Genomic DNA, 24,758 nt, shown 5'->3' on the forward strand with positions numbered 1-24,758 from the left:
GTGGGCATGGCCAAAAAAAAAGAAAGCTTTATTGTCTGTGACCACTTACATCCCCCGTTTGGCTCTTGAGCTAGAAACAGGGAACAGTGATGGCCTTGACAGAGTTATTTGTGGAGGGACCATGGTGGTCCTACTGACTTGGGCTCTCTCGAGTTGTCTGGCCTGAGAAGGTGCATGAAATGCAGGTCCACTCCTTGCATTTTGAGTGTGTCGTGGTCCGGTTTAACGGGCAGCGTGTGGGTGGCACAGGGTGGCCCCTCACCACTGCTGATCGAGTCAAACGCTGCTGCACACCATCCCCGTCATGACATCAGACCCCTGGGCAGGCTGCGGATGGGGGGGGGCAGAATTCCTCTGCCCCCCAAAGTATTGTGTGTCTTTAATCCAGTTGTTACAGTGAGTGGACCTGATTTGTTCCAGATGTCCTGAGATTTAGCGATTCCGGAAACTACCCCTCAAGTAGAGGCTGATGAGGATTTGAATTCCTCTTTAGCTGGGAACCAGCAGTTCTTTTCACAGTTAAGCAGGAGGAAGGAGTCTGAGCTGCTTGGAGAGACAAGGAGGTCCCTCTGGCTTCTGATGTTTGCCTCATTAGAAAGAGGGTGGCCTCTGAGGCAAATACTGATTCTATCACTAAAGGAATTATTGAATGAGCCGGAACTAGGACCACATCAGTGCTAGCATAGTCAGTGAGGATACAGACCTGTTGTTTATTTTTATTTTCATTTTTATTTTTTTCGCTTTTTTGGGCTGCACCCGTGGCATATGGAAATTCCCAGTAGAAGGGGTTGAATCGGAGCCACAGCTGCCGGCCTACACCACAGCTCATGGCAATACCAGATTCTTAACCCACTAAGCGAAGCCAGGGATGGAACCAGCAACCTCATGGATCCTAGTCGAGTTCCTTAACCACTGAGCCACAAAGGAAATTCCTGTTGTTTATTTTATTTTTTAAGAAACACGTATTTAGGAGTTCCCATCATGGTTCAGTGGAAATGAATCCAACTAGGAACCATGAGGTTATGGGTTCGATCCCTGGCCTTGCTCAGTGGGTAAAGGATCTGGCATTGCCATGAGCTGTGGTGTAGGTCATAGACGCGGCTCGGATCCCACTGTGAGCAACATGAGGTTGGTGTGGCTGTGGTGTAGGCCGGCGACCACAGCTCCGATTAGACCTCTAGCCTGGGAACCTCCATATGCCTCGGGTGCAGCCCTAAAAAGACAAAAAGGAAAAAGAAAAAAAAAAGAAACAGGTATTTACAGGAATGATCTGAATGTTGCTAGGGAAACTACTACTTTAGCCCAGATCACCTAAGTAAATGCTTTTCTCTTACTTTGTGAGCATAAAACCATCTCGGGGTGGGGGATTGTGTACAGGGAGATAGAGGTATTTCCGGTTTCATATAAGCGATTTTTAAAGCAGAAATTCAGTCCCAGGAATCATTTCCCTGAGCCACTGTAAGCTTTAGTGGATATGCCTTACAGAGGTGCCCTGTGATCTCTGCCTGGAGTTAATAGCCATGTGGGTCTGTTTTGCTTGATTAGAAGGGATTTATAAAGCCTTTTAAGATGTGAAGCACATTTCAAACTCTGTGGCAAAATAGCCCACTGTTGGAGAAGGTTAAAACCTACAGCCATACAGATAGCATGTTCTATTTAGCATAGTATGATTGGTTTGTGTAGTTCGGGGGGATATAAACAGTATGAATGTTAAAGCTTGTTAAAGTTTTGGCTTTAAAGCAAAAGCAGGTTGGGAGTTCCTGACATGGTGCAGCAGAAATGAATCCGACTAGTCTCCCTGAGGATGTGGGTTTGATCACTGGCCTCGATCAGTGGGTTAAGGATCTGGCAGTTTCTGTGAGCTGTGGTGTAGGTCACAGACACGGCTCAGATCTGCCTTGCTGTGGTTGTGATGTAGGCCGGCAGCTGTAGCTCCTATTCGACCCCTAGCCTGGGAACCTCCATGTGCTGAGGAGTATGGACCTAAAAAGTAAAATAAATAAATAAAGCAAGTAAGAATTAATTAATGTAGGTTGATGCGGTTTAAATTTTTTAAATAGAAGTTTGTTTTTGTTTTTACTGCCGGCATGCAGCAGCCTGATGTGGTATCTTAGTTCCCAGAGCAGGGATTGAACTTGGGCCTCATTGGTGAAAGCATGAATTCCTAGCCACTGGACACCAGGGAACTCCCTGTTTAGATTTTTCAAAGGGAATTTGAAAGTAGACACATGCCCAGATAGGCTCTGGTGGGAGTCTGGGACAAGCTAAGTGCATCAACCCAGGAATTCAGGTGAAGCCCGGCCAGATAACTGGGTTGTGTATCCAGGGAAACCGAAGTCAGATGGAGAAGCTGAATGGTGGCAGAGGTATGTAGGTTGAGCACACCTGACAAGCAGGTGGGTCCCAGATGAGGCACTGAGTTTTGAACAAAGTGAAATGTGTCGTAGGATGTGAAGTGTGAGGATCCGGAGCAGGTCAGCATGAGGATGGTCACATGGGTTAGAGCAGGTAGTTCTGGGATGAGACTGTAAACCACAGGGGTTGTTGGAGGTCTGGGCTTGTGTGGGGCCAGCTGTAGGATAACCACAGTACAGGATGAATAGTCGACCAAAAATAACAGCTCCTTCCATTCGAGAGTGTATTAAAATACAAAACAAGGCTAGATTTGATTTCTTAAATATATTCAAAATTGTACCTTTTATGTATGGTTATCTTTTTTGGACACTGGTGATTTTTTTTTACCAAAAAAATGTTTTTACCAAAAAAAGAAGTGATACCTTTTTGTGTGGTCTTGGTTAATAAAATAAATTCCTAAATGTTTGCCACCAAGCTAGAACCTTCAAAATCGGGGAAATGTAGTGATTTTTCACAGCAGTGAAAATTGGTATTTGGACCTTGTGTACTTTGAAGTTTCAGTGAGATCTGCAGGAATCCAAGATCCTAAGCAATAAAACTAAACTAAGTAACTAAGAAAATTAATTAAAATAAGCCAGTAAGACAAAAACAATTTGCACCCTTGTATGAGAGAGAAATTTTGGAGCTTGCAGCTGGAACATTCTGTGAGGACTGACCCCTTTGTAGTCCCTTGCTGGGACTCAGGTTTTCCTTGTTCAGAGTTCCATCACATGAGAATTGAGGAAAGGATAACTTTCCTAACATATTACAAGCTGAGAGCAAGGGACTACAAATCTAAAGACATAGTACATTAATCTGCTTTCTTTGTTCTGCTCATAGCGACCTGACTCTGGAAAACTACATTTCCCAGGCTCCTTTGGCAACAGACTTCTTGTGAAGTTTGGTCAGTGGAAGCACTGGTGAGAGGTTGGGAAGAGGAGAAATGTCAAGGTATTTCTCCCTAGCTCCACCCGCTACAAGCAGCGTCTCTGGCAATAGCTCAACCCCTCTTGGCAATTGCAGCTCCCTCAGTCCCTCCAGCTCTATGGGTGATAGTGGTTTCTAATCGCTGGTTTTCCTCACCTCCTCTTATTTGCTCTTCTAGCACCTTTTCACCTCGTCCCCATTTTAATCCCTTCTAGTGAACTGTCTGGCGTGGACTCTGTTCTCCTGGCTGGACCTGGGCTGGTAACAGTGGGTTTGAATCCTGGCACTACCACTAGGTACCAACTAAGTTCTTAAGCCACTTACTTTATTTAATACTCAATGTCCTTGTCTGAGAAATTGGGAGGAGGTTGGTTTGTAATCAGTTCCAAAGTCCTTTTCAGCTTTAGAAGTCCATAACCTCTAAACTTTGATCTTAGAAAAATGGGTATGTTATCCCACCTCTATCATGGAGACATTTTTCTCATTGACTCCCCTGGACATGGCTTAGCCTTCCTACTATTCCATGTGTACAGGGTGTGGTAAGGGCAGTCCCCGGGCAGCATATCGCTAAAGGCTGGTCTTGGCAGCTTTATTCTTTGGAGACATAGAACCATTGGGGGTTTGAGAATGGGTTTTTATATTGTTTGGTATAGATCACTAATTTGCTCCGAAGAGGAATTGCCTGTATCACAGAGGAAGAGACCTCTGTTCTGGCTCTTTAAATGCAAATGCTTCAGTAGCAATCCCAGGGGCTTTGGAACAGCTCTCACCAGCAGCAGTAGGCTTGGGTGTGAAAGCTCCCAGCCTGTAGAGGTGAGCAGAGGCTGAAGAGTAATCATCACTACAATGACACTCTAGGACAAAGTGGTGGGAACACTTGTGCCTTAGAGGTATCAGCAGCTGCCTTCCTGGGTTGGGAAGCCGAGGACAGTCCCATAGAGACTGCATACCCTCCAGAAATGGGCTCCAAAATTTGTGCTCACTGCCATCTGTATCTCCTCAAATCAGTCCCTAGGCATTCTCCCCAAAGCGAATTGGGGGGGGGGGGGGCTCAGAAATCTAAAACCCTCGGATTCAGCAAGGGTAGCATCCTGTGAGTCTTACCTTAACGGGCTTAGGGAAGGGACAGTATTCAATATAGTTAACAACCTGCACAGCAGGCATACCTTCCTTTAAGAGCGGTTGCCAGACATAGGCCTCGAGAACAGCAAACCACTGGCCTTCAGCCCTGGCTTAGGGGTGAGTTCAGTCACCCGTACCCGTGCTTCCTGGAACTGTGGGAGGAAAGGGAGACTGTGGCCCTTGAGATGGATCCTTGTGACAGTTGTACAGGAAGGAAAGTGAACCAGATGTGGATCACAAGGGGTGGAGTGGGGTTCCTCCAAGGCCTTGGCCCCTTCCACACAGAGATAACAGGATTAGCTGATCTGAATTGCCAACATCAGGCCTCACTCGACAGGTCATAAAGCTGGTATAGGGCTCCACTGCAGGCACTGGCAGTGCCAGCAGCTCCCTTTACCCTTATGTGCTGGCCTGGCATCCGGCTCCAGGAACTGCGTCTCTTTGCCTGCTCTGCTTACGGGTAGCAGGCCAGAGGTGATGGGAATAGATGCCCTCCCATTTCTACATCAGCCCTCAACCAGCGACGGGAGTCAGCACATCACTTCTTCCTTGTGGCCCAGATGGATGAGTTGAGACATTCCTTGTGGACCAGAGCTGCGTGGCTCACTTCCTTTTCTCACCACATTGCATGTAACCAGTGAGGTTCACCTGCTGGGGTACAACTTGGGGCATCAGATTTTGGTACAACTCAAAATAACTTTCTGGGGAAGAAAAGTACATATGTGGGACACCTTTTCCTTTTGGCCATTTTGCAGTATTTTTTACATCATTTTACAAGCAAGGGAGTTTCAGGAGCTAAATGTTATAAATTTTCTTTCTTTAAATACTCAGTTTGGGGAATTCCCATTGTGGCTCAGTAGGTTAAGGATCTGGCATTGTCATTGCTGTGGCATGGGTTCATTCCCTGCCCTGGGAACTTCCACATGCTGCAGATGTGCCCCCCCACCAAAATACTCAATTTTAGTTTTTACCCCAATTTATTTTCCCTAGACCTCTATAAGTAACACAAGCAGATGGGCGCCATTGAAAATTAAGTACAGATCAATCATATTATAGGTTAAAAGTAAAATACCTAGAGTTTGATGAGAATCTGGAACTGTTCTGACCAATAAAAATAAAATGCAAGCCACATAGGCAATTTTAAGCTTTCTGGTAGCCACACTGAAAAATTAAAGTGGACAATTTTTATTTAGTATACCAAAAATCATGTAAATGTATAATGAATACTAAAACAATGACTGAGATTTTTAAATCCTATTTTATTTTATTGCATTAGGTCTTAGAAATCTGGTGTGTATTTTACACTTAATTCAGACCTGCCACATTTCAGGTGCTCAAAAGCTACATGTGACCAGTGGCTCCAGTGTCTGGCAGCTCAGATCTAGAACATGCCCTTCAGAGTTGTCTCACTCAATAGCTGAGGGAGCTGGGGTTATTATACACCAATTCTTGCTAGTTGTTGGTTGAGGGCTGCTGCTAAGTCAAGGGCTTAGTACTTAAGCACTTAGCTGGCCTGCAGAAAACAGCCTCCAGCAAAAGATGGAGATGTTGGCAGGTGGAATTGCAGCCTTGAAGGCTATGGTGATAAGACCCTGGGGAACAGGAGTAGAACCACCACAGCCTACTATGTTTTGTAATACCTTCATTTTGGTGCCTTACTGTTTGTCAACAAATCATTTGCAACACGCCTGGCACTGGTGACTCAAGTTCACTGGCCTAGAGGATCCACCCTAAACTCTAACATTCAGGGTCCATGGGAATCTGGACACATCCTACATATTCTACTTGCCTCCTACCCACTTAATTGGTAAGGATGTCCTTTTCCTGCCTCTTTCCACATTATTTCTGAGTTACCTCCATCCCTTTATCTGTTGGGTTTTTTCTCTGCCTGTCCCTCCTACTTGTCTGCCCATCCCTCACCCCATACGCTCTTCATTCTAGAAGATTTTCATTATTCTCCATCTCTCAGGGAACCTCTTGTGATAACCTCAATCTTCAGTGATTTCTTCCCCCTGGATTTCTCTTGCATCTTATTCTACATCTATTCCTTCAGCATGACTTGTCCTATCAGTTTCGTGAGGTATCTCCTTTGCACAATAACCAGTTTATTTTTGGTGCTTTCTGTCTTTCCTCTGCAGGTAGACATCAGATGAGCAACTGTGGTTTTATGTGGTTTTTCATGTTTGTGATTTTAAGCACTAATCGTTGAAAAGCTCTGATAGTTGCCAAGTGCCAAGAAGGAGATTGCCCAGCAGAGCTGTAAAAGGCACCTGGAGTAATCCTGAAAGCCTCCACTAGTTTCAAGTAAAGTTGTCAAGGGAAAAACTAACACTCATAATAGCTTTGGTAAAGAGATGAGGATACCTCCCGAAATTCTAGATATTTCTAAATGTTAAGAAGTCACCCCCAGTTTCACTTCTTGTCTCATTACACCCAAACAAGTTTTATGGAACTCTCACACCATTGAGTTGTATTTTTATGTACTTTGGGAGCGACAGAAACTGAGGAAGGACCACTGGTGCAGGGGTTAGGAGGGCCGCCTCAGGGAAGTGGTCCGTTCTGGCTTTCATCTGCAAAATGATGACTCATATGAGCCCCCATCCAGCTGTCACATTCCATTTCAGATTTTACAATATCTGCCCATTTTTAAGAATAGGAAGCATTGTTTATGACTTTAAATGGCAGGGGCTATCATTTATGCCATTGCTTTTACGGCACATTGTTGAGGATGTCTGTGATTGGTTGGATGCTGGGTCCTTACTCAGGAATGCGGTGTCCAATTTTGACATTTCTCCTGTGGGAGAATATGTTCTGCTTCACAATTTTTTAAAATATGATTTCCATAAATGGAAAAACTAGGGAGTGTGTGTGTGTGTACAGCCATCTTAGCCACATTTTTATTGACAGGGCTATCATTCCATTAATTGAAGGATTCCTGGTTCACTTCCTTGATAATACCCTGCCTACTATCCCCCATGGCCCTCCCCTACCCCCACTTGCTGCAGGATCCCTTCCTCATCCTTTCTTGCTTAAGGGGTCTCATAAAGATGTTTCCTTATCCCTAAGAGTCAGTACTTAGTATATGTTGACATCAGTTTGTGTCTCACATGTTCGTTTCCTCCACTGGACTGTGAAGTCCTTGAGGGCTGGGACCTGTATCCCTGGTGCCTAAGTTGAGAAGGTAGTTGTAAAAAGTGCTAGATGGATAGATGGATAAATGACGAGAAGGGAGGATGGATGGAAGGAGGAAGGCGAGAAAGGAAGAAGAGGTGAATTTGGCCATCCTTATGCTAGTATCCCTAGTTGTCATCATCAAAACAGTTGTGATTCACAGATATAATGGCGAGCAAAGTAATGGTGTAACAGGAAGTTTTGTAAACTGAAATGCAGTTGACTAGAATGTGCTTGATTAATTGCTGTCTTAGCATCCTTCACTCAGGCTAAATTTAAGCTAGCAGCTAAAGAAAATGAAAGCACTATATTTTATGAAGATAGGTTATAACCACAAGTTATACAAGTAAGGTCTGGTTTATATCTTTAAGATTTAAGGGGAGTTCCCGTCGTGGCGCAGTGGTTAATGAATCCGACTGGGAACCATGAGGTTGCGGGATGGATCCCTGCCCTTGCTCAGTGGGTTAATGATCCGGCGTTGCCGTGAGCAGTGGTGTAGGTTGCAGACTTGGCTCGGATCCCGCGTTGCTGTGGCTGTGGTGTAGGCCGGCAGCTACAGCTCTGATTCGACCCCTAGCCTGGGAACCTCCATATGCCACAGGAGCGGCCCAAGAAAAGGCAAAAAGACAAAAAAAAAAAAAAAAAAAGATTTAAGGAGAGTGTAATATGATCTAATTAAACACAATACAGCTGCCTTTTTTTTTTTTTTTTTTGGGTCTTTTTAGGTCTGCATCATCAGCATATGGAGGTTTCCAGGCTAGGGGTCGAATTGGAGCTGTAGCCTCTGGCCTATGCCACAGCCACAGCAATGCCAAACCTGGGCTTCATCTGCGACCTACACCAGAGCTCACAGCAAGGCCAGATCCTTAACCCACTGAGCGAGGCCAGAGATCGAACCTGCATCCTCATGGATGAGGAAGGATGCTAGTCAGATTCATTTCCATTGAGCCACAACAGGAACTCCTCATTCAGCTACTTTGATTTCTTTCCTTGGCATCTTCTCAAAAAAATTTATCTGCATAAAACTGTTTCTGTGATGGTAGAAAGGGAATAATTTGCTTTAGTGGCTTTTTGTGGTTTAGTATATGGTGATTTGATATGGGTATGTATTGCATTAACCCAATAAGGAACTTTGAATGCTGTGTACTTTTAATATATGGTGATGAGTGGAGTCAGAATCAGGTTCTACAGTGATCCTCAGGCCCCATCAAGCTACCAAAACATCAGTAGCAGCATCTGACATTTGTTGAATGAGTTGGTGCTATACTTAAATATAAACCCGGCATGTTGTCTGTGTTTCCAGCAGGCTGTATGTGTGCTGTAAAATAAGCTTTAGAGAAACTACACTTTGTCCCTTATGTTAATGACCAATCATGCTTTTCATATAAAAGTACACCAGAGTCATTGGTGTACGCAGACATCTGACCCACTTAAAAGACTGCACAGGCTAATTAGAATTAATGGGAAAATTTCTCAGAGAGTAAAATACCTTGAAAATTAGAAAGATTGTTTTTCAATAAATCAGTAAGCACCCATGGAATGTTTGGCCCCAAAACACTGTGCCTCATCATTTTTTTCTTGTAGCAGTCCTATCTGAGACACTGGTCTTTGTGGGATCCTTTTTTTTTTTTTTTTTTTTTTTTCCCCAGATGTCATCAAAAGACATTTCTTGCCAAAGCCCTTCCTGACCAAAGTGGAGTTTATATAAGAGCTGTGGCTCAGACAGCCTTCATCTAAAAGGAAGTTTGGTACCAGCTCCAGCTCAGCCCCTCCTTAGCCAAGTGACTTTGATCAATGTGGGCTCCCCTCTGGGGGGCTTAGCATCTTCACCTCTAATTGTGAAGGTCGAACTGGTGATCTGTTATGGGGTGTCATGAATGCCATTCATTCATTCATTCATTCAGCAGGGGTTTGTTGAGCACCTGATATGTGCCAGTTATCATTCCATCCCTGGGGGCTCCATGATGAGCAAACCCAGACCCGCCCCCTGGTGCCTCGATCCTAGTGGAGGGAGAGACCATCCTTAATCAAATAGCCACACAAATAAATGTATCATCACAACCTTGGGAAATGCCATGATGGGCTGGTGTTGCCCTGAGGCTAGAGAAGATCAAAATGGAGAAACTTATTTCCTCCAGAAGGGAGACCAGAAAGGGCCTCCTGGGGGGTGTAGCAGGGAAGGTTCTGGAGAACTTGGGCTGCAGTGGAAAGGGACGGGCTTTGAAGGCACAGGAGGCCCTGAGTTCTAAGCCCAGCAAGTCGGCTGCCTTATCGCCCTGCATCTTGATTTCCTCATCTCTAAAAATGGGACCAATATCAGGAACGGTTCATGCTGTTGTAGGTTTCAGGACAACGTGTTTGAAAGTCCCCAGCACCAGGCAAATACTTCATTTCATTTCTAAAAATAACTTTGGAGGCAGAGATGTCCTATTTTGCACATGGATTTTTAGAAGTGGAGAAAGAGTGAAAACAGCTTTGAGGCTTCTTTTGTCAAATGTCTGAGTTCACTTTCAGCCCCGGAAGGTGCCTGGCTTCCCTTAATCCTAGAGCCATGTTTGCATCACTTGACTTTGAAACCCTGGCGGTGACCTTGTTGCATGATTAAGTGACAGAGGCCCAAGCTTTAGGGGCTGGCAGAAGGTTGGACATCCCTGACCTGCCATTTACACGCAAGAGAAGAAGACTGATCCCAGGAACAACAAAACTGGAATGAGGAAGCAGCCCCTCCCCCACAGTCCTGTGCTTTTCTGTCTTGTCTCTCTGCTCAATATTCCATTTGGAAACTGCAGATACTCTCTGAGGCTACTTGTGGGTGCTTATGCAATTCCTTCTCGAGATAAGGCAAAGCTAACACTCTCTCATAACTCTTCAAGGCCTGAGGATTACTCCTTTAATCTTACAAAAGCAAACAGGAGGACAGAAATAGCCCATCAATTGTTTAAAATGAAAATGGCCAACAATAATAAATAATGGCCACAATAGCTTGAGGTCAGGATCCTAATTTGTTGGAGGCCATTCAAGAATTTGAAACTTTTCTCCAAGTTAATTTTTTACATCTTTTTTGGATCCTCTGAGCTCTGGCTTCCAAGAGCAAGGCCATCAGATCTCTCACTGCACATGTTATTCTTGTTGACATGCCAGGCATGCAGGAAAGTGAGGTCTTCTCTTCATGGATGGATAATGATGATTCCTCCCTGCAGAAACCCATATTTCAAAGCATTATAGCTTACTGAGATTTTTGGAGAGTTTCCTTTCATGCTGTATTAATGGTTTCAAACAGCAATAAACATGGTCTTGTTAATTTAAGTGGAAACAAGAACTTATTGGAAGAATATGGTCTGGTTCAGAGCATCAGCAGGAAGAAGAGGAAGGCTTAGTCCAGAATGCCACCTCTGGCCTCTCAACTCCTATGTAACCACCTGAGATGATCTCAGAAGGCTCTGGTGTCCTTAGGAAGCCCTTAAAATTCATAACCACTGTCAGCAGCATCTGTCCCCCACAACTGAGGCCACTTGATCATCCTGAGATCACATGACTGCACTTAGTCAGGTGTCCACACTTGTCGGCCAAGAGAAGGGGAGGGGGAGGATCTGCCCCTTTCTGCTGATGTGCCCTACCCACCTATCTGGAGATTAGCCCAGATAGGAAGGTGTCTGGATGCTGAGTGGCCCAAAATAACGTCCATTACTCAAACCCTCATAGGCTCAATCACATCTGCCATTAACTGGTTGGCAGTTAATAAATCGTGGATTTATTTTGTCCAAAGCTGACATCATATAAGAATAATCCTTCTTATGCATCTTCACCGTCATCCTCCTCCTCACCACCATTGCCCTCATCCCCGTCATCATCCCGTTGACGATCCATTCACTCCCCCACTCTCCTGAGCTGCCATATTCCTCCATCTCCTCACCCTTCAACATTCCTTCCTCCTCTGCCTCCCCAGTCTTTGATGCTGCTTCTGTTTCACTGCAGAATGGAAGCAGTCACAGGGGAACTTCATTTGTTCCCCCCCCCCATCTTCTAATGCATTTGGGTCATGCTCTCCACTTTCTCCTTGATACCAGCTGAGGCCAGTCCCTCTGGTGGTTCATCAGGCCATCCAGAAATTGTGCCCTGTGTCATGTCTTCATTAATTGCCCCTCTCTAGTAGATCTTTCCCATGGTCATGTAAATACGCTATGATAATTCCCATCTGAAAAGAAAAAAAAAATTCTCCTGAACTCATTCCACCACCAGCTATCATTCCATTTCTCTGCTTGCCTTTACAGAAAATCTCCAAAGAGCTGGCTGTGCTCACTGTTTCCATTTCCCCTCCTACCTCTCTTATAGCAGCTCCTCCAATCAAGCCTTCATCCCCATCACTGCACTTAAGCACTTCTTATCCAGATAACCAATGACCTCCAGATGGTTTTAACACCAGTGGCCAGTTCTAATTCTTCACGTCAGTTTGCCACATTTGACGAAACTGATCACTCCTTTCTTAGAGCATGTGGTTGTTTGGATACCATCTTTCTTGGTTTCCCTCCTGTCTACTGAGCCACTCTTGTTCAGTCTCCTTTGCTGGTTCCTCCTCCTGTTCAACTCCTAAGCATGAGATCCCTTCTCTACTCACATGCATCTACTTAGTGATCATTTCTTGTCTACCCCAAAGGCGTATCTCCAGCCCTGACCCCCAACCCCTCCTCCAACTCTAGACCCTGGCATCCAGCTGTCTCAGCGACTCTTCTGAAGAATCCAATAGGCATTTGGATGTTCTCTGCTGACTTTCTATATATCCATGGTCTTTTCCATGTCCATAAGTGGCAACTCCTCCTTTCCAGTTGTTGAATCAACATCCTTGCAGCCATCCTGGACTTCTCTCTTTCCCTAACACCCCTCATCCAGTCAACCCATGAGCAAAATTGTTCAAAGGCACAACCTTTGAAACACATCCAAAATAAGACCTTCTTATCACCACCCCTGTGGTCATGGCTGCCATCTTCTTACACCTGGGTTATTATAAGAACCTCCTAACCAGGCTCTCTGCTCCCCTGACCCCTGACCCCCAAGCACTTACTCCAGACTCTTCACATCACAACCAGTGTGAGCCTTTAAACGTGGAAGTCAGGTCACGCCACGCCCTGCCCAGAGCCCTACAGGAGCTCTCATTTCCGAGGCAAGCCAAGGTCCTCATGATGGCCCGCAGTGCCCTGCATGGTCTACCTGCCCCGCTCCCTTCATCGCTAAACCTGTTTCCTCCCACTTTCTCTCGCTCACTCCTCCCCAGCTACACACACACCAGGTATGAATTTTCCTTTGCTTATGATCAGATATCTGTGTACCTTACCCTGTTTTTTCCTTCTGGCTAGTCCTAAGAGGTCACTTCATCAGTGAAGCTTCCCTGACCAGCTACTTTAAAATTACACCCAAGAGTTTCCTGGTGGCCTACCAGTAGGATCCCTTGTTGTCACTGTCGTGGCTCTGGTCACTGCTATGGCAAATGTTTAATCCCTGGGTTGCAAAGGGTTGGAAGTCTAATAAGCTGCTTCTGGATTTTAAAGGGAGGCAGAGGAATTTCCTGGTGGCTCAGTGGGTTAAGGATCTGGCATTGTCAGTGCTGTGGCTAGGGTCACTGCTGTGGCACAGGTTTGATCCCTGGCCTGCGAATTTCCGCATGCTGCGGACATGGCCAAAAATAAATAAATAAAATTAAAAAATAAAATAAAATTTCACCCCACTCCCTTTCCTGGTGCCCTCAATCCTTCTTATCCTTTGTAAGTTTCCTCCATTGCTCTTATCACAATCTCACCTGTATGTTTGCTTCTCTGTGCATGTGTTCTCTGTCCCCTGAAGGCAGGAGCTCTTAAGTTCCCTGCTTTCTCTAGCACAGAGAGTAGTGACAGCTGCTGTAGTAGGTGCTCAGAAAAGCTTGAGTGAATTACTGTGGGACTGAATTCCATGCAAAGATTATTAAATCTTATGCATTTTCAAGTTGGAGGTACTAGATGTCACATGAGCCACAGAACAGCCTAGTGAGTTAGGCCACACAGGACCACAGAGCGATCGTGCTTAGATGAGGAAGCTGAGGCCTGTGAAAGCTGATTGATTGCCCCAGGGTGCATGGCTAGTTAGTGGGGTTCCTGGGACTTGTAGTTCTGACCCCAATGGAGGTTCTGCCCCCTCCTCTTAGTTACCCCCCGACACCTCATGTTATAGTACTGACAGCTTTAGGACATTCATTGCTGCCCATTTTTCATTGCAGCATTGATGAAAAAACCCCGTATCTAGCCCTTGGGGCTGTGAAGAACATATCCCTAAACATCTCCATCTCCAACCTCGGGGACGATGCCTATGATGCCAACGTATCCTTCAACGTTTCCCGGGAGCTCTTCTTCATCAACATGTGGCAGAAGGTAAGAAGGTATTTGCTGACTTTCATCATAGCTTGGAATCTTGAAGGTATCCTGCAGAGACTGTTCCTTGATGTGGAGGATCATTTGCAATTGTTAGGATTTTTTTCCTCCTGGACCTTGAAAGCATGTTGATAAAGTCAAAGAGGAAACCGTAAATGCCTGCAGCGCATCAGTGCAATGTCTGTATCTCAGACTGCCTCTCATCTCTCTTCTCTTGTGAAACCCTCTCCACAAGGTTGTGTGTCTGGTCCCTTCTCTGTGGTGATACCGTCATCATCTCCAGCATGTACATGTTCTAGAGAATTCTCGTAGTTGTGGTGAAAAACCAGTTCAGAGATGAGACCAGATCACTGTTTATCACACATTATCACCGTTGGTGCCCTGGATGTTTTCCATTAGCAAGTCATGAACATCTGTCTGTACTTTGGCATACTGATTTATTCCCAGAATATTTTGATGAGTTTAGGAAATCAAATTATTTCATAAATTGAGTATTTTGGAATGAATTAATTTATTCGAATGATTAAAGTTCAAATATCATGACTGAGGAATTTCCTGATGTCCTTAAAATTGGGGATCTGGTGTCACTGCTGTGGCTCGGACCACCAGGGTGGCTCAGGTTCAGTCCCTGGCCCAGGAACTTCTGTGTGCTGTGGGTGTGGCCAGAAAATAAGTATTAATAAATACCATGACTGAGAAAGGAAAAAGGAGTTGGAACCCAGCTCTGTAGTAACTGAGAGGATGTGGCTGGGTCATCCTTGCCTGCCCCGCCCTTCCTGCCTCCCCTCTGTCCCAGTCTCCTTTACCATCCCTCACATTCAGACTTGAGTCCACTTGTAATTTATTACTGAAGTTGCCTTTACCCAGGAATACCCCTCCCCCATAGTGTTTAATGAGCTGAAACCTGGCATCTCATCTCAGGTGTCACCTATGTAGGCCCCTCACCTGGCTGCACAGGTGATGTGAGTGGATGGCTAGGTGGGTGGATGGCTGGATGGCCAGCTGTCTTTTGGGGGGGGGCATCTATTCTTTTTTTATTGAAGTGTAGCTGATTTATAATGTGAGTTTCAGATTTATAGCAAAGTGATTCACTTATATATATATATATTTATATGTATATATATATATTTTTTCAGATTCTTTTGTCATGTAGGTTATCCCTCTTGTCTAAAGTCACAAAGTAACTCAGGACCCAGACCCTGAATCCAAGGTCTCCAGTCTCTGGCGCATACAAGATTGCACACAATTAGCAAGATATTAATTTCTGAGATTGAACAAAAAATATCACTTGAGTTCCCATTGTGGCTCAGCAGTAATGAATCTAACTAGTATCCATGAGGACACGGGGTTCAATCCCTGGCCTCATTTAGTGGGTTAAGGATCTGGCCTTGCCATGAGCTGTGGTGTACATTGTAGGTGTGGCTTGGATCCCGCCTTGCTGTGGCTGTGGCTGTGGTGTAGGCCAACAGCTACCGCTATGATTCGACCCTGGGAACCTTTGTATGGAGCCTGGGAACCTCCATATGCCACAGGTGCAGCCCTAAAAAAAAAAAAGACAAAACAAATATATGTATCACCTGAGATTTTTCTAGCTCGTGAGATGCTCCTTTCATAGATGTGTTTTAGTTCCTTTTTTTAATGGGAAGACTGCTTCTACAAATGTGGGCTGCATGGGAGTTCCCTGGTGGTCTAGTGGTTAGGGCTCAGCACTTGCACTGCTGTAGACCTGGTTCTTTCCCTGACTGGGGACCTAGAACCCACATCAAGCCAGTACATGCTGCATACAGAAATAAATAAATAAATATTTTAAAAATAAATGACAAAAACAAAAATGAGGGCTGCACCTGGGTGGCCATCTACTGACTTTTCTCTTGCCTACATAAAGTTCGCATGAAAACACTAAAAAATAGGACTTGATGTGTTGGGGCTGCCAGCTGGTTGGCTGGCTGGTATGGGCTGTCCAGCTGGAGCACAGCATGTAGTGGCCGTATCATGGCCTTCTGTGGAGCCATGGGAGGGATCTCTTAGGGGCTAGGGTCGGGAAAGGTACGTACAGTTAGAGAATAAGGAGGAATGGATAAAACATGGTTTGGAAGATCACTGCATCACACAGCTTCAGGGTCACATTCACACTGGGCTCTATGTGAGGGACCCCCCCCCCCCCACCAGGACACAGTGCCATAGAACACAATGTGAATGGTGCCTTCCTGACTGGGATACCCTTATGATGCTGGAGTCAAAATAAAGTCAAATTGTGGTTACTTGGCACATAGGGGTTTGGCCCTTCTTGTATCTGTGGAACAGGAATGGATTTGTCTGGATAGCAGTGATAAAGCACCTGCTAGGTGCCAGGGACTATACCAGCTGCTGAGAAACATAAAGATGAGTAAGAGCTGGTCCCTGCTCCCAGGGAGCTCACAGCCTAATAGGGTGAAAGGCATGTCAGCCAGCTATGAAAGTATAAGATGCCAGCTGCTCTGTAGAGATGCTGAGAAGCACAGAGATGACAAGGTGAAGCAAGTCGTTACTGTAACACCTAGTCTCAGGTTGGACAGAATTCCTGCATCAGTGCTTGGGGTAGACGGATGGGCCTCTATGGAGTTAGTGTCGGCTGGTACCAGTGTTGCAGAGCTCAGGTAGGTGTGTGTGGGGGGGGTAGGGGTGGGAAGGTGGGCCAATTTATTTGGGAGGTGAAGACAAGAGCTGGGCTTACAGCGTGAATGAGACAGAAGAGGAGGGCAGAGGAGGTAGGGACAGAGGAATCCAGGAAGATGGAAAGAGGCTGTCCATATGGGACAAAGGACCAGTACTGTTCTCGTGCAGGGTGACCTCAGGGTATTTTAGGAGGGCTGCTGCTACCTACTCGATCTATGCTGAGGTTGCTTGTCAGGGAGGACTCCTGCACACACGAATGCCTCACGTGACCGAAAGAGAGAAACTCAAAGGAAAGGACTGGGATCATGAGTACAACTGGTATTGACCGCTATGCACACGTGGAAACACCGCAGGCGCATGGCGTAAGTTTCAAGCAGGTGCAGGAATGCTCTTAGCTGACCTCGGGTACAAAGAGCACACGGCAGCTTGCCAGGGAGTTAGAGGAGGCCACGCAGGGAGAGAAGAGAAAACGAGGCAGGCCTCTGATGCAGGCTTTTCTCCACAGCGTGAAGTCTTGGTTTGGGTCTCCCAGACACTGCTGACCTGGAAGCAGAGAATTGAGGGCAATTCGTTTACTGGGGAGGGGCAGGAAACACGGGGAAGGAGGTGAGGTGATAACAGGCAGGGAGAGGCCGCTAGTGAAGAGGATATTTTCACAGCAGCTGCCATAGTAGGTGATGGGTCTTCATCTCAGGGTGACTCTGGAAGGCAGCATGTAACACAAGCCTCAGGGGTCAGGGAGTTGGGGGTTTCGATCCCCTCCCAGAGAGTCAGTGGTGGAAAGCTTCTCATAGTGTTCATTCCCCAGTGCTAAAGTTGTGTAATGTGTGTGGCCAGAGCAAGGACACAGTGCTGGAATAGTGCTGTCAGGCACAGAGAAACGGACCTTGGCATCTGGAAGTGGGCTGGGGTACCCACCAAGGTGCACACCCGTCTGGGTAGGGCTCACCAGCACCTCCAGCCTGAGCTCTTCATCTCTCGGCTTCCAGAGGTTTGTAAGTTGACCTCATAGAACTTACTGGGTTCTAACGGTGCACATATAACAGTCTGCAGGAGCAGAGCCAGGCAGGTGTTATGAATAGGGACCAGGTGTGGGACAGTAGGAAGCAGTGGAGACTATGGGAAAATGGGGGATTCCAGCCTCCTCCACAGAAGGCAGCCAACGCCCAGGGACGGTCCCTGGTTGCCAGGTGGGAGTGAGAGCCAGTTTGCCAGACTTCCTATTTTTCAACAAAAGCCAGAAATCCACATTTTTCTGTGAAATCTCATGGCTTTGGCAGCTAATTAAAATATCCTCTGAACATTGTGAGGGCCAAAGAAAACATGTCCGCTGACCACATCCAGCCTGTAGGCCACCGATCATGACCTCCTGCTTAGCTGTTTTCCACATGTTCCAGTCCCATTGTTTTGCCTCCATGTTTGGCACATGGATCTGGATTTCTGGTAGTCTGTCTGCAGCCGTGATGGCATTTCATGTCCACCCCTGGGTAGCAGATAAGCCAGCCGGAGACTGGAGTTTGGGGGCTTGAGGTGTGACTGTGTGTTGAAGGGAAGGAGGGAACTGGAGAGGGTCAACCCAAGTGTAGTGTGTTCACACAATTTTTGTACCCTTTTATGGTTAATTTATAATGTTGGGTTAGTTTCATTGCTTAGTAAAGTGATTGTTATACGTTCTTTTTCAGATGCTTCTCCGTTGCAGGTTACTACAGGGTATTGAATGTAGCTCCCTGTGCTAACCAACCCTCTTTGTTGGTTATCTATTTTCTATATAGTCGTGTATATCTGCTAATGCCAAACTCCTAATTTATCCTCCCTGCCCCGCCCACCATTCTCCCTTTTGGTAATTTTATTTTCTGTGTTTGTGAATCTATTTTCATTTTGTAAATAAGTTCATTTACATCATTTTTTAGATTACATGTGTAAGAGATCTTATAGGATATCTGTCTTTCTGTCTGACTTTGCTTAGTCTGATAACCTCTGGGTCCAACCATGTAGCTGTAAATGGCATTATTTCATTCTTTTTATGGCTTAGTAATATTCCATGGGGTATAAGTACCACATTTTCTTTATCCAATCCTCTGACACTTAGGTTTTTTCCATGTCTTGGTAGTATAAATAGTGCTGCAATGAAAATTGGGTGTTTTATGAATTATTAAAACTAATAACGTTGGAAAATTATTTGCATGCTGGAGTATTTGTACTCTGCAGTGATTGCAAGAAGCAGCTTAAGCTGGAGGAATTTAGAATTTCTTGGAAGTACCTAATGAGCCGCCAAAGTGGAGCAGAGGGGAAGAGAGTCTCTGGCTACCGTCAGACTCAGAGGTGAACCTCCAGCTCTGTTTCTTGCAACCAGCATGGCCTTGGGCCAAGGGTTATGTTTGTCTGTGCCTCAGTTTCTTATAAAATGAGATGGGCTGAGGATTAAATGAGGCCAACACCACTACTTGTATGTGATGCATACCTTCCATGGTAATGCCTATCTCCCCACCACACTAAGCACATGCTTTATAGTTCATTCATTTACTTGGAAGGTATATATTGATCACCCACCTCAGACCAAGACTAAATGCTGAGGGGAAAGAGGAGAAAAATGAGACTATAAAACAGAGGTTGTGAGTCAGAGGGTGTTGACTCTTTTAAATGGAAAATCAAGACCTATGGTCTTCACAAAGGGCTGTGTGTGTGTGGCTCCATACTTGCCAAAAAAAAATATATAGTGTTGAGCCGAGCCTATTTTTATAATTAATAAACTGCCTTTATTTAAAAAATAAAATTATATGAAAATAACGGAAAGCTCAGTAAATGTCAGCTCAGCTAAATGTTTTTGTTAGCTTTGGTGGCTCTGCTTGCTTTTAATAATACTTGCTGATTTTTTTTTTTCATTTACATACCATTTGCTGAAATATTGGAATTTTTGGTTTGGGAATGTTGACTTTTTCAAATCCAAGATATATCATGGTTCAAATATGTGATCCATGCAATAAAAAAAAATCAGAATTCAGAGAACTAAGAGAATGATGTGGTTTAAAAACAGTGGGTTGTAGAGACAGGGCCAGGAGAGGACCCACCCAGAGGTCCACTGGCATGTGAAGCCCTGTGAAGCTTGGCAGCGGAATTGGGTTTTTATCACAGGCAGTGATGGGCCAGACTGAAGGTACAGATGGAGCAAAAAGACACAAGGACAGAGGCTGGGACATCCTGGGGCAAGAGCCAAGAAGAACCAAACAGTACAGGGACATCAGAAGTGGGATTCGATCTTGGGGCAGGGTGGGTGGGCAAGGGAGGGGAGGAGGACACGTGGTCATGAGTCCAGTGGGGAGAACGCAGAGCCTCCACGGGATGCGTTGGATCACGTTCAGAGCACTTCCTATTCATAAGAAGGAAGTTACTGCCCAGTGGCCATAAGTCACTGGATGAATTGCTGTATCACCCCCTAGTCTCCTGGAGGGACATTGTGATAGAAGGATGGGTGCATGTCCTTTTATTTCTTCCATGACAAGGTCTAATGTGGGAGGTTTCACAACATAGGAACTTGCTGGAAAGGAAGCCAGTTTTGCTCTTTCTGAGGAGTGAGTGCTTTCAGTTCTGAATTAAACTCAGTTTTCGGGGGTGGAAAAGCACCAGGGCAGCTTCTGCAGCTTTCAGTGGCTTATTCTTTATGACAGGAGTCCTAGAGGGTTCATAAGTTGGTTTCCCTTGTAAAGCGATTCTTCCAGCTTAAATCTGCCTTTACCCCAGAAAGGGGAACCTCCTTCTCATGTTCAAGGCCAACCACTCAAGATGGTGCCCTGCGATAAGGCTGATCCAGCTTCTTACCCAGGTAGAGCAGGAAAGGTTTAGACCCTTCCAGTCTGCATACCTCTATATTTGTGCAAGTGCCCGGGCCTGTTCTCAGACAGAAGATTTCACCCAGGAGCCTCATGCGTACACCTGGTTAAAATGAAATCAATTAAGTGGAGCTGGGAAGTCCAACATTGCGCCTCGGAAGGATTTGTGGAAGGAAGGGCACACCCCTCATCCTTCAGCGTGTGAACAGATGGCAAACAGCCTTCCTGCTCTCTGCCACCGCCCTCACTCATGGCAGGAACTGATTTTCATTGTGTTCTGCTTTCTCCGGTGTCTCTCGTCAAGTTAATAGTAGCCTCGAGTAAAACTGCAACCTTTAGATGTTTATAGTCATCTTAGCCGGGCCATTAAGATGATGAATGGACTTGCTGCTTGCCCTTGTAAGAGAGCCTTGAGGGTGGATATCAATACACAGAAATAATAAGTCTTTTCTGCCCCTTTCCTGTTTTTAATCCGGGGCCCCAAGCCCCCTGGTGCTTTACCTTGAACTCCCTGCTTAATGCCAGGCAGAAAAAGCTCACCTGGATCTAGGCCCATTTGAGGCTCTAACAGAGTGAGCTCTTTCTGTCACACTGTTGGTCTGCCCCATCCTGCTCATCAGAGATAAGTCTCATGTTCCCTGGAGCCCCTTGGCATCTCTGGGTTGTTTCTGCTGGCCCTGACTGTCCCCCTGGAGAGGACAAGTATGGGACCAGGCTGGGTTTGCCGGTCCTCACCTGGATTACCTGTGGCACTAGCATTTTTCTGGCCCTCATCAGAGCCATCCTAACCCAGAGTGCCATCTGTGCCTGGGAGGAAGGCCGGGCCCTTTCTGCAATGGTGAGGAAGCAGTGGAGAACCTCAGACACCCATGTCAAATCGCAACGTGGCCTTGGTGTTCCACGGTGGGGCTCAGCTTTCACGTCTATGAAAAGCTGCATTTGTGTATTCACTGTGTTGGGAAAGAAGGCTGCGCTTGGCTTTAGAAATGTCAACAGAGCTGTGGCTACACCAAGGATCTTTTACAAAGGACGTTTTCCAGAGCTGCAGGACCTAGGCAAATCTATGGTGGGGGCTGGGCAGGGGGCAGGGAGGAAGAGTGTAGAAAACATGTGTTCAATCTCTGTGTTTTCTTTCTAATGAACTGCAAAACAGCAATTTAATAATTTCCTCTTTTAAGAGGAAAGGGGGAATCTTAGATTTTAAGCCTTTTTTATAAAGGAGTACAATGCCTCTTAAAAAAAAAAAAAAAAAAAGCCCCGCAATTCATCTAACTCCAACAAAAGAAGAAAAAAAAAAAGAAGAAGAAGAAGAACTTAGGTGGTTTAGTGTGGGTTTCCCTGAAGGAGATCCTGAGTTGAGGATCTATGTCAAGTGATTCATGAGGGATGTGCTCCCCAGAGTAGGGAGGATAGTGGTTCCTCATGGGAGTTGGGGTAGGGGGAGCAGGGCAGGAAAGGGTGCTGGCTCAAGCAAAGCCTCATCGAGGGTGAGCTTGCCTGTGCTCTGAAGTGTGGGTCATGCCTCAGCACCACCTCATCTCAAGGCCAAGAAGCTGAGCTTCACTTCTCCCACAAGCACTTATCATTGGTTAAGGGCCACTTATGGAAGTCATGAAGTCACCCTTTGAGGGGGAGGCATGGACACAGCGACTCCAGAAACCTGAGGGCAGGCCTTGAAGAAGACCCACGAGTGCTGGATCATAGGGGAAAATGCACACTAAAGCCCAAGGGTGAGGGTATCAAGGGGGTCCCAGGGGATCTGGATGGACCATTAAAAGCACTGGCTACAGTCAGATTTCCATCACCAGGTGTGCTATGCAATCTGAGAGTGTATTCCAAGCACATGGACAAAGATCTTTGCTTTCTTGAGCTGTGTGTGTGATGTTCTCAGTATCAGCTGCACAAAGGATGCTCCTGAATCAGGGAACCAGCAATTGTGGAGGCCCTTGGGATTTAATAGAGATGGTGAATACACAACTGTGGTCCAGTACAGTCCAACCTGCCAGGATGTTTCATCCCTTTGAGGCCAGACTTACAAGGAGCATCCCTGCTCCCCGCTGGCCACTGGCACCGTTCTTACCCAGGCACCTGAGTATAACTAGCCAGCCTGTCCAGCTCTCCTCAGCAAGTAGATGAAGCACCCGGGTTTAAAGATCAGTTAGGGAAGTTCCCACTGTGGCTCATATTGTCTCTGTGAGGATGCAGGTTCAATCCCTGGCCTTGCTCAGTGGGTTAAGGGACCAGCATTACCATAAGCTGTGGTGTAGGTTGCAGTTGTAGCTCTGATATGGTATTGCCATAGCTGTGGTGTAGGCTTCAGCTGCAGCTCTGATTTGATCCTGGGCCTGGGAACCTCCATATGCTGCAGGTATGCCCCCCTCCCCCCTGACACACACACAAAAAATCAGTTTGGAATGTGTTTGGCTGCAAGTAATGGAAAGGCCAACTTTTAGTAGCTGATCCTAATGAAATTTTGATTTTTCTTTTGTAACAATAAATCTCGAAGTGGACATTCCAGGACTGGTGAATAACATGACACTATCAGAAACCCACTTCCTTCTGTCTTTCCACTCAGCCTTTCTTCATACATTTTATTTCTTGGTTTCTACTTCCAACACCACAGGAAGAAATATAACAGGTTTGGCCGCCTGGAAAGAGCTTCCCTATGAAGCTCCACGTAGCAGTTTCCACATACATCTCATTGGCCAGAACCATGTCACGTGGCCACCCCTGCTGCAAGAGAGGTTGGGAGATAAGTTTTCCTGGCCGGACCACTGCCATCCCAAACACAGCTACATTCTTTTTACGGGGAGGGAGGTTCCACAGGAGGAACCTGGGAGGGGTCCTTTGCAAGCTTGTGTCTCTGAGATACAAAGCAGAAAGGGAGAATGCATCACAGACAGATAGGCAAATGACCAGCACCATTACTATCTTATTTTCCTTCTGCCAAAGTTCTTTCAGGCTCTGCATTACTGCATTTAGGATTTCTTTGAAAGTCACCCTGGAGAATACCTGTTGGGAAGATGTGGTTTGGCCATAGTCAGGTATAGCAGAGCCCCTGCTGTTCCTTGCAACACACCAAGCTTATTCCTGCCTCAGGGCCTTTGCACTGGCTCTTCTCACAGATGCATACATGGCCTACACCCTCAGTAGCTTCTTGCCTCTGCTCAGGTGGCACCTAATTAGAAATAACTCCACTGTTCCAAACATGCCCATTTCATTCTTTTGCGATTTTCTTAATGGAACCAATCCTTGGACATAACACCTGTTGCTGATTGTCTTGAATAACTTTATAGTCCCTGATTCATCCCTAACACCCACAGTGTCTGGAATGTAGTCAGATCTCAATATTGTTGATGGTTGCATGAACAAGGGAATGGGTGGTGGATGCATGCATAGATAGATGAAGGCTATTTCTATCTTTCTACCTACTTTATGGTGACTCTGTCAGTTCCACTAGGTTTTACATTGCACTAGTAGTTTTTAAGTATGCAGTGCTCTTTTTAAATGACTAGTGCTTTGGTGAAGACATGCTAATTTCTTATCTCCCCAGAATGAGAAACCACCAAGGATCAGAGAAAATGGGGAAATGCTACCCCCACCTGGTGATAGCATCTTGCTGTACAAGATCAAGCCTTCGATGCTAAAATTTATCACTCAGGGAAGCTTTGTGTCTGTCCCTTTTAGGGGTGCCGGGTGGTAAGGCAAAGCCATGCCTGCAGATTTTTCTATACTTCCTCTTTGCTTGAAGCCAGTAGCTCTTTGCCAGCAGAGTAGCCCTTTGTCCATATGGGTGTCTGCAGTGGCCCCAGGTTGGCAGGTCAGTGGTAGGGCTGGGAACTTGAGCTACAGTCCCACGAGCTTCAAAAGCATCTGTGCTGTGGGTTCTTTCAAAGAACCAAAAGTGACACCTGTGTCTTAGTTAGGTTTCTCCAGAAGTAAACCCTGAGAAAAGAATTCAAATGCAGCTAAGTTGTTTGGGAGGTGAAGGTAGGGGAAGGAGAAGTGAGAGAGAGGGAAGAAAGCAGCTGGAAGCGGATAGGTTAGGAAGCCAGGTACTCCTGCAGAGAGCCAGGTTGCTCCCACTGGGTCCTCCGGGTCCCTGGAATAAGCAGCTCAGAGTTATGCTGCCCAGGCGGTTAACGGGCCAGGGCTTTACCCACCACCTCCCAGCACTCAGTGGTTGAGGCCTGTTCCCAGGGGCGTTAACATCCTGATACCTGTGGCCTGCCTTCCCGAGGAAACCAGAGCAGCTTTGTCACCAGAG

At 45.9% G+C, this 24,758-nt stretch overlaps 1 protein-coding gene across 6 annotated transcripts in view; it reads left to right on the forward strand.

Moving 5' to 3' along the window:
* Positions 1-24,758, forward strand: part of ITGA9 (integrin subunit alpha 9) — a 354,847-nt gene that overhangs the window by 213,309 nt on the left and 116,780 nt on the right. For all 6 annotated transcript variants that reach the window (XR_014822712.1, XM_021071658.2, XM_021071659.2 and 3 more), the window contains exon 18: positions 13,859-14,009. Coding sequence is in view for 5 of the 6 variants with exons in the window: in XM_021071658.2 (XP_020927317.1) it covers positions 13,859-14,009 (151 nt within the window). In the remaining variant the exon portion in view is untranslated. The remainder of the gene's footprint in view (positions 1-13,858; positions 14,010-24,758) is intronic.

Source organism: Sus scrofa, chromosome 13, assembly GCF_054392235.1.
Source record: "Sus scrofa isolate SSC_HxYL_T2T_F1_AM1 chromosome 13, Sscrofa_HxYL_maternal_Yorkshire_Landrace_v2.0, whole genome shotgun sequence".
NCBI classification, from domain to species: domain Eukaryota; kingdom Metazoa; phylum Chordata; class Mammalia; order Artiodactyla; family Suidae; genus Sus; species Sus scrofa.